The sequence below is a fragment of the Chrysochloris asiatica genome, unplaced genomic scaffold (assembly GCF_000296735.1).
Source record: "Chrysochloris asiatica unplaced genomic scaffold, ChrAsi1.0 scaffold00015, whole genome shotgun sequence".
NCBI lineage: Eukaryota > Metazoa > Chordata > Mammalia > Afrosoricida > Chrysochloridae > Chrysochloris > Chrysochloris asiatica.
Genome location: NW_006408533.1, coordinates 16,103,490 through 16,114,004, shown reverse-complemented (window position 1 = coordinate 16,114,004; position 10,515 = coordinate 16,103,490). Strand labels below are relative to the sequence as shown.

The window sequence follows — 10,515 nt, the reverse complement described above, 5'->3', positions numbered from 1 at the left end:
TTTTTTCTTCAGTTCCCCCAGCTTGAGAAATGCTGGCAGCGTAGGTGTTTACAAATCAGGGTGCTAACCTCAAGGTCAGCAGTTCGAAACTACCAGAGGATTTGCGGGAGAAAGATGAGGCTTTCTGTTCCCATAAGTACTTTTGTATTATGGTGATGTTCCATCTGCTTTATGCTTTTGGTTATATTAGGTATAATGTATTAAGGACATTAAGTGGGTGTAGAGAGATTTTGTTGTTGTTGTTGAGTACTGTGGAGTTGGTTCTGACTCATAGTGACCCTGCACAGGGTTTCTGAGGCTGTAAATCTTTACAGGAGAAGAATCTTTATTGTACAGCACTGTATAAGAAAGGTAAAATGGCTTATGGTAAAATAATATACTATGACATTTCATATTCTATTACTGAATTTTACAAAATTATATCTATGTACATTTGTTGTTAAGTGCCGTTGAGTTGGTTTTGACTCATAGTGACCCTACGTAGGATTTCCAACAAGTGGTTGGTGAGCTTGAATGACCAGCCTTGTGGTTAGCAGTCTAGTACTTATTCTATAGCACCATGTACATTTAAGGAGCTCTGGTAGCGTAATGGTTATGAATTGGGCTGCTAATCTCAAGGTCAGCAGTTCGAAACTACCAGTGGTTCCTCAGGAGAAAGATGAGGTTTTCTGCTCCCGTAAAGATTTACAGCCCTGGAAACCCTGTGCAGGGTCGCTATGAGTCGGAACCAGCTGGACAGCACTTAACAACAACAAAAACCATGTAATTTAGAAGTCTGAACATTTATTAATTCCAGATACATATTCATTATAGCAGATTATAAGGGTATCCTTATTTATAAAAGATTTAAGCATATTGACATTTATTTTTTATTTAAGTGGCCTTCTGTGCCTATGAATAACTAAACGAACAGACTAATTTAAAATGAAAGATCTTAGGAAATCCCCTCTCCCCTCAAATGATATGGGTAACTGTTTAGAACAGAAAATTTTGGATAAAAAAAGAAAAGAGAGAAAATTTTCTATAGCTAAATGTATATTTTAATACATTTTTATTTTTAATACAGATGGAATATTCTGCATCCAGAATTTCTTAATCCAATCCAAATAGTCAATAATTAGATGTTTTGTACAATTTGCATTTTGAAATTAAGACATTCACCTTGGAAAAGTATATTATCAGTGAGAATAGATCAGTATTTTGAAGATCTGGTTAAGAATGTGCAACTTTTTCCATAAAACACATACACAGAGTTCATAAATAAATACTATTTTGTATAGAATTGTAAAGGAATCCTGAAATTTTACCATGGAACCTAGATTAAGAGACTCTTGTATATATATGGCCCTCAGTTAAGTCGTGGATAACACATCAGATCCTACTGCCCCATAATTTACATGTAAAAGTTATTATTCTTTAGTATAATTCCCGTGCACACACATGCACACATCCTTACAGGGTGCAAGACCTGTGAGGTATAATATTGTGTGACTCATTGTGAAATTGATCTCCACTTCAAAGCCCCTCACTTTCTCAAAGTGGACGGTAGCAGCATCCTATGGCTGTTTACTGTAAAGCTCTTAGAGCTAGCGGGGCCGTTCCCATTCACTGGCTTCATCACTCCAAGCAGCCTGCCTAGAATGCTCCTTTTGGGGTGAACCTGCTCACAGGGTTAGGAGAAAATGACTTGGGCTAGAGCTCAGAGAGCACAGACTTGCTTTCACTTTGATTTCTTCATTTATTAGGAACTTAGTGATTCTCTTTAATTGGCTGTTGGAAGTAAAGTTGAGACCTTAGTAATGTCTCCTTTTCTGAAGGTCAGAGTACCAGAACAGCTGTATGACGCAGCTTCCTTTAGGACACTTGCAAAGATTTTTTCATTTTCTTTCTTTTTTTTTTTTTTTAAATATCTCCCTAACAAATGCTTATTTTAAGGCTTATTTTTAGGGACAGAATTAAAAAAAATAAGTTAACCACATTTTACAGAATTTGTTTACACTAATTATTATTATTGTTTTTTTGCTCCTTAGCCAATGCCAGCATGTAAGCTAAGAAATAGGAGCTGTTACACTATGTGTATTGTTAAAGACAGTGATCCCCTGAAATTTACTAAAGAACAAACAGAAGTGTGGCCTGTGGGTTAATGCGCTGGACTGCAAAGTCGCTTTGAACTGCAAGGTCGGTGGTTCAAACTCACCAGCTGCTCCTTGGAAATCCTATACAGGGTTGCTATAGGTCGGAATCAACTCAACAGCACTTAACACCAACAATTATTTACTCCAGAGTCCTGGTGTGACGCTGTAGGATAAAGCACTGGAACTTAAGGTCAGTTTGAACCACAGGCTGGTGGTTCAAACTCAACAGCTGTTCCTTAGAAACCAACTTGAATGCAGTTGTTGTTGTTAAGTGCTGTAGAGTTGGTTCTGACCCATAGTGACCGTGTATAGGGTTTTTGAGGAGAAGCTGGTGAGCTTGAACTGCCGACCTTGCAGTTCAAATGACTTTGCTGTCTGGTGCATTAACCCACAGCACCACACCAGGCAGTAGGTCCCTCTGAACTCTGAGAAATCAAAAGCAGTTCATAATGAGGGACACCCACCTATTTTACAGGCTTTCAGGGACCTGCAACTACACAATTGTTAATTGCTCACAGAAGCAAATCACAAGCTTCATTAGAGGCCAAGGAAGCTTTCTTCTACGTTGTTGTGTGCCTTCAAGTCATTTTCAAATCATAGTGACCCCATGTGACTGAGGAGAACTGCCCTCGGCTGTAATCTTTACAGGAAGAGCTCGCCAGGGCTTTCTCCTGAAAATCAGTTGTGTGGGTTTGAACAGCCAACCTTTTAGCTAGCAACCAAGTACTTGACCATTAGGCCACCAGGGTGCTTTTTCTTCTATGTGAGCCTCTTCTTTGACAGTGAGGAAGTCTGGGCATGAGGCTTCTCTGAGTTGGTAGTGCCATTCCCTAGACAACCTCCTTCAAACTCACAGCTACTTTGGTGGTGGTTGTAGTTGTGTGCTGTTGAGTCAGTTCTGACTCATAGTGATCCTGTATAGTGTTTCCAAGGCTCTAAATCTTTCTGGGAGCAGAAAGCCTCATCTTTCTTCTGCGGATCCACTGGTAGATTCAAACTACAGACCTTGCGGTTCGCAGTCTGATTTGTAACCACTACGCTACCAGAGCTCCTTATGTACTTTGGAGAGAGAAAATTTTTTTTTTCTTAAATGTTTTATTGTGAATTATGTGATAGTTTACATGGGAGAACATTAGTTTTACATTCATTCTATCGTATATCGGAGAGAGAAAATATTTAAAAATATATTGACATTTATTTTTTATTCATTTGTGACTGCTGTGACGACTTTCCCCACCGATAGCTCTCTTTAACTGTCCCCTGCTTAGGCTATGATACTTTTAAAGTTAAGCAGTTTGAGATTTTTTTTTTTTTTTAAAGCAATTTCTAGGTGACTGGTTTGCAGAGAAATGAAATGAAGGGCTTTCATATTTGGTACTGAACACACATATGGTGCTAAGACATACTTTATGTAATTTCACTGCTTGTTAACTTCCAATTGTGCAAAATCCTCTACCACATAACATCCATGTTATACCATGTATTATAAATATTTGCAACGCTAGGTGAATTAGCTAGTATTATCTATCTTAACAAGAAAATATTTTTCTCTTTTTTTGCCTTTGATTTTCAAACTTGGTCTTTGACAAGTGATAGGAAATTGAGTTGGTATGGATCTGGCTCTGTGGCAGTGACAAGAAACATGCCACTAAAACTGGAGGGCAGAGATACTCACACGATGTGAGCCAAGTTGAGAGGTTTCTCAGGCTGGTCAGGGAACATGGGGTGCAAAGGTTCACGGCTGGATGCACAGCTCAGAGACTTGCTTAATGCATTAGTTAGCTTCTTAGCAGGTGATTTCTGGAAAGAACAAGAAAAGTAAATATAATAACAAAGGACATTCATGTTAACACTTTATTAGATGTTTTGCCTGTCATCACAGGTAGTTATTCATTCATTCAAGAAATCCTTTTTGAGTAATTACTATAGCTGCTCCTCTGAAACACTACACAGGGTCAATATGAGTCAAAACTGACTAGACAGCACTTCACAATAACAAGAAGTATCAGACAGGAAAGGAGCTCTGTTAGCACAGAGATTGACACAGGGCTGCAAAGCAAAAGATGGGCAGTTCAAATCCACTAGTCACTCCATAGGAGTAAAGACCTGGTAATCTGCTTCTGTGAAAATTACAGCCTAGAAATAGAGCGGTTCTTTGTCCTATAGTGTCACTGTAAGATGGGGAAGGTTTGTAAGACAGGAAGTTTGTTCTATGCTAGGGATAGACTTAGCACAAGTCACCAGCTTACCCAGCCTCCTACTGTTTAGTGTTAGTAAGTGCTGTAATCAGTGCAAACATTTATGGTACATGGGGCTTAATGGACCAACAAGAGTCCTCCTGATAAAAACCCAGGGGAAAGTGAAGCCAATTCCAGATGAAGTAGCAACGGGAGAAAAAAGAGATCCCCCATTCCAAGAGGAAAGCAGAAGACATATCACCAAGGTTTCTATATCCACACAGAGGATTGTGGACTTTATCTCAGGGCAGAGGGAAGAATGAGGCTGTTAAATCATAGGGCTGACAAATCAGACCAGATTCCAGAAGCATTGCTCTAGCTGAAGTACACACAAAGTTCTGGGGAGGGGGATATAGGTGTGGGAGGAGGGAGATGAACATGAGTTTGTACAGGGCTCCAGGTGAAGGGTGGGGTCCTGGTGTGATGTTGTGGGTTAATGTCCCAGACTGCAAAGCCATTTGAACCGCAAGGTTAGCAGTTCAAACTCTCCAGCTGCTCCTAAGAAACCCTATACAGGGTTGCTATGGGTCGGAATCTACTCGACGGCACTTTACAACAACAACAGGTGAAGGGTTGGTACTTCAGCTGTGGCCTAAAGCATCCAGTTTTAAGTAAAAGTAGAATTTAAATATGAGTCTTTAGAATGTAAAGTTGTTTTCTTTCCTTTAGAGCACCATACTAGTTCTCTTTCATTTAGGTGGATGGAATGTTTATCTTCAAATTTTATACCCAAACTGATGAAAAAGAGTCTACCAATTAAATACATTTTTAAATCAAACTTTTCCTTTTTCCATGAGAAGTCATTTATAATTTTGTCACTTCTTTTGAGTCATACAGTCCATAGTTACTATCAGACTGAAGTGAATTTGGTCCTCATTGTTTAAAAACTAAACAATAGGATCAGTGATTAAGAAGTCCCTCTTTGGTTTTTGTTAGAAGATGTGATTCTTGGAGCATCAAAAACAATTCTTCAACCCACAGACTCTACGTCCCTCTGTCTTGAGGTGTTGGATTCTAGTTTGTAAAGACCGTACCCTGTTCATGTAATTCACAACTCCTAAGAAATAGGCTTCAACATATCTATAAAATGAAATATGATCGGTCTTTAAACACTAATACAATGAGATTTGGGATAGAACAAGTTTAAAGTTTGGTAATATGTTAACAATAAGGAAATAAAAAGTGTTAACTCCTCTATGGTTTATTAAATTATATTTCATGATCTGTGCTAATATTTCTATGGTCAGCATATGACATAACCAAAAATGAGGGCAGCACTCAGTCAGGCATGGAGCCCTCAGTATGCACTGTCTTAGTGAAGAGCTGGTATTTGAATTGCGAATCTTACAGGCAATACCAGTATCTTTGTACTGAGTCTCAGTTCTTAATAATTCTTAGAAAGAACATTCTGATTTAAAACATATAGTTTGAAGATTTTCTTTCTGTAAAGAACCATCAGTTAAACTGTAAGAAACTAGAGATTGACTTTAAATACATTAAGCTATAAGAAAGATCATACAAAGTTGCTTTTTTTTTGGGTAATCACACTTTCTAAAAGGTACTGGCCAGGATTGATGGTACATGCCACAAAAAACAAACTACATTGCTAGGGTTTAACTGAAAAGGAAATCAGCAAACAGTAAACCATGAGAACAACCAACCAAGTGAGATGGTTCGTCTAACTCATTTTCTTGACACAGTGAGTCCCCTGGGAATACATCTCATCTACCACATGGACAGACACTCCCAGGTCCTCATTAGCAAGGTGACCATTCAGGATTTTCTAATGATTTGCTTATATAACCACAATCCTCCCATCCCTGCAGAAATAGAAAATGAACTGATATCAGAAAGCCCATACTCCCATGCTTGCTTCTTTTCAATTTCATAATCACATAATTCCAGAATCTAAGAAAAAAGAATCTAACAAAATTTAAGCAATTCCCACAGAAAAGAAAATTGTAAAAAACCTAGAAAAAGCCTTCACTTATTGTGAAAATAAGATTATGCTCCAGAAGACACCTGCTGTTCGGTTGTTATCTAAATCAGTACTGAATTATCTCTATTCCAAGAAATAACACAATTTGAGTTTTCCTACACTTTACGTCTCAGGAAGCCACACTGGGTTCATATATAATAAGTAAGAGTTCCCAGTAAGGCTGAGAGGGGAGAGTGAAGGAATGCTGGACTTGGGGTAGAAAGTAAGTTTGTTCCTTAATTATCTCATGATCCTTGATATTCCCCTTAATTTTGAGGAACGCTCCCACATCCAATCATAAGTACGGCATGGACCTTGCCTTACCCAGGATGTGTACTCTTTCATTTGGTGCTGGTTGCTATGGGAACCGCCTGCATGTCCCCTCCAAAAGCAGTCTTGACAGAGCTGGTAATTGTGGCACTGTTGGCATCGATAGCGGAATCCCATCATGCTCTCACTGTGGCAGTAGGAACACTCAACTGGATGGAAGACTGAGAGAAATAAACAAAGAAAAGCAAACAAAACAATAACCAAAAAACAGAAAAAGAGAGAGAGAAAAACCCAGAAGAAAAATCAGAATAAGAAAAAATACAACTCAACAAGAATTATATTTTTCTGGGTGTGACATAATTTTAGAAGTGAGTCTTGGCTGACAGAAGCATTAAATCTATTCTCAGAATCTCACCGTCCTTTTCAAGCATGTGTGTGGGGGTGGAAGAAATGAAACAGTGTTGGAGAATAGGTGTCCTATCACAACACAAATCTCTGCAATGCCATTTGTTCTCTCTAATCCCCTCTCTTACACAGCAGGAATATAAATGATCCAAACCAAGTGGTCTTTCCAAAAAACTGCTCTGTCTCCAGGAGACCAGCACAGTTCGCTGGGAGACTCAGCAACACACTGGATGAATACAGCTGACTAGCCAGTGGGTGTGAGCAAATATTACAGAAATACAGAACGAGAGAAAGAAAAAGAAAGGAGAAAGTAGAGGAAGAGAAGGAAAACTGGAGGACAGCATTGAGTTACTTTAAAAGAATGGAATGGATAATGGAGTGGGGAGTACTGGGGTGACATTGTAGGATGAGCAGTGGACTGCTAAATGCTAAAGGTCGGTGGTTCAAACCCACTAGCTGCTTCTTGAAATCTCTGTATACAGGATCACTGTGCCTACTCGATGGCACTTAATAATAACAGTAACAGAGTGGCTACTTAATGAATTATATTGTCTTATCAATGGAGAAAAGATTGAAGTTGTCAAGGACTTCATTCTTCTTGGATCAACTATCAACACTCACGGAAGCAACAGTCAAGAAATCAAATGACATATTGCATTAGGTAAATCTGTTACACAAGACCTTTTTAAAGTGTTGAAGAACAAAGATGTCAGCTTGAGGACTAAGGTGCACCTGACCCAAGCCATGGTATTTTCAATAACCTCATATGCATGTGAAAGCTGGACAGTGAATAAGGAAGACCATGGAAGAATTGATGCTTTTGAGTTATGGTGTTGGAGGACAATATTGAAAGTGCCGTGGGCTGCCAAAAGAACCAATAGATCTGTTTTGGAAGAAGTGCAGCCAGAGTGCTCCTTGGAGGCCATGATGGCCAAACTTTGTCTCTCATACTTCAGACATATTGTCAGCATGGACCAGTCACTGGAGAAGGATATCATGTTTGGTAAGGTGAAGGGTCAGAGAAAAAGATGATGGCCTCCAGCAAGATGGATTGGCAAAGTTGCAGCATCAATGGGCTCAAGTGTGACAGCGATAGTGAGGTTGGCCCAGGATCGGGCAGTGTTTCGTTCTGCTGTGCATAAGGTCGCTATGGGTCGGTACCAACTTGATGGCACCTAACAACAACAACAACAACAACAACAACATCCCAGAGCAGCCATCCCCAGATACAGGTCTCCTCCCAGTCTCCCAAGAGCCAGGAAAGGGAGGAGACATTGCTTATTCAGAGGACAATGCATGTTTTAAAACGGCTGTCTTTTTATTTTTATAATTTGCTATTAATCTTCACTTATTCTTATTTGTAGGAAGCTCTGAGTAGTGTAGTGGTTACAAATCAGGCTGCTAACCTCAGTGTCAGCGGTTCGAAACTACCAGGTGTTCTGCAGGAGAAAGATGAGGCTTTCTGCTCTTGTAAAGATTTATAGTCTCAGAAACCCTGTACAGTGTCGCTATGAGTGGGAACTGACTCCACGGCGCATAACAACAATAACATTCTTACTTGCATTATTTTTTCTGGATTACTAGTCAGCAAATAACTTTACCTACAGCAAGAATTGTTGTTTTCATATCTTTAGCTAGTAGCATGTACACCATTACTTGGATCTGATTATTTATTAGCTTCAAATCTCAAATTCTTTTTGAGCTTTTATGTTTGACTTTATTCTTCATTTAATTTAAAACCATTCAGAAACCTCTATAGGGTAGCTATGAGTCGAAACCCAATAACACTCAACAGCAACATTTCGAGTCTTCAGGAATTTCAGGTTAAGTTAAATAACAAGAGCATCTAGAGATTGTTGCTGTGAAGTGACACTGCATAGGGTTTCTGAGGAGCAGCTGGTGGGTTTGAAATGTTGTTGACCTTATGGTTCATAGTCCAGTGTTGACCCTACAGCGCCACAGTCGGAGTCCAAAGAACTACTACACAGACTTCCTAAAACAATGACCTTGGCTAAATAGCCATAGACATGATAGGTTAATTTCAGTAACTTAAAAAGCTGTCTTTGCTCAGTAGTAACTACTCACCATTTTCTACATTTGCCAGTCGATGCAGAAGGGGCAACCAGACCAGGCACTGGGGAGGAGGATCAGACATGAGTGTGTCCAAGAAGCCATTTAATGTGACTTTTTTCTGCATCAAAAACAAGCAAAAAATCAAGAATAAGAAAGAATAATCTGAATTTACAATATACAAGATTATATTATATAACAGGTCAGTGTTTGTTGTTGTTTTTAGGTGTCGACTCACAGCGACCTCCATATCCTTGGGGTAGTTCTCGTTTTCAATGACTCACCACTTTACCAAGCATAATCTCCTTCTCCAGGGACTGATCCCTCCTAATAACACATCCGAAGTGTGAGAGACAAAGTCTTGCCATCCTGGCTTCTATGGAGCATTCTGGCTGTACGTCTCCCAAAACTGATTGTTTGTTCTTTTAAGATTCTTCTGCAATATCATAATTCAAATGCATCAGTTTGTCTAGGGTATTCCTTATTCACCTTTTACATGCATATGAAACTATTGAAACTACCATGGCTTGAGTCAGGCACACTTTAATCCTCAAACTGTTATTTTAGCACTTGGACACTTTAAAGAGAGGTCTCCTGCAGCATATTTGTCTAATGCAATACGTTGTTGGAAATTTTTATTGTTGCTCCCATGAGTGTTGATTGTGGGTCCAAGCAAAATGAAATCTTTGACACTTCAATCTTTACTCCATTTATCATGTTATGTATTGGTCCAGCTGTGAGGATCTTTGTGGGGTTTTGTGTTTTTTTACACCGAGGTACAATTCATACTGAAGGCTGTAGTCTTTAGTCTTTGATTTTCATTACTAAATATTTTAGGTTCTATTTGGTTTCAGGAAGTAAGATTGTATTATCTGCTTATCGCAGGTTGTTAATGAGTTTTCCTCCAATCCATCCTGATGCTATGTTCTTCTTCATACAATCCGACCTCCTGAATTATTTGCTCAGCATACAGACTGAATAAGTATGGCGAAGGGATACAACCCTGGAGCACACCCTTCCTGATTTTAAACCATTCAGTATTCCCTTGTTCTGTTCTAACAACTGCCTCTTGGTCTATGCAGAGGCTCCTCATGCACACAGTTAAGCGTTCAGGAATATCCATTCTTTTCAATGCTACCCATAGTTTATCATGGTCCATACACATAGTGGAAAGCCTTTGCATAGTCAATAAAACACAAGTAAACATCTTTCTGATATTCTGTGTTTTCAGCCATGATCCATCTGACTTCAGCAATGATATTCTTTGTTCCACATCCTCTTCTGAATCTGGCTTGAATTTTTGACAGTTCCTTGTTGATGTACTATTGCAACTGTTTTGAATTATCTTCAGTAAAATTTTACTTACGTGTGGTATTATATGGATGCAAAACCTGGACAGTGAATAAGGAAGATCGTAGAA

General features: G+C 39.0%; 1 protein-coding gene across 11 annotated transcripts in view; it reads right to left on the bottom strand.

Annotated features, from left to right (window-relative positions):
- DTNA (dystrobrevin, alpha) overlaps nt 1-10,515 on the bottom strand; it is a 523,318-nt gene that overhangs the window by 92,312 nt on the left and 420,491 nt on the right. For 9 of the 11 annotated variants that reach the window (XM_006835061.1, XM_006835058.1, XM_006835054.1 and 6 more), the window contains 3 exons: nt 9,111-9,216; nt 6,675-6,841; nt 3,811-3,935 (listed from right to left, as the gene is read on the bottom strand). The exons of 1 other annotated variant lie outside the window; for it this stretch is intronic. In XM_006835061.1, the coding sequence (XP_006835124.1) occupies nt 3,811-3,935; nt 6,675-6,841; nt 9,111-9,216 (398 nt within the window). Of the gene's footprint in view, nt 1-3,810; nt 3,936-6,674; nt 6,872-9,110; nt 9,217-10,515 lie in introns of those variants that run through there. One more of the 11 variants, XM_006835060.1, reaches the window with a different exon arrangement.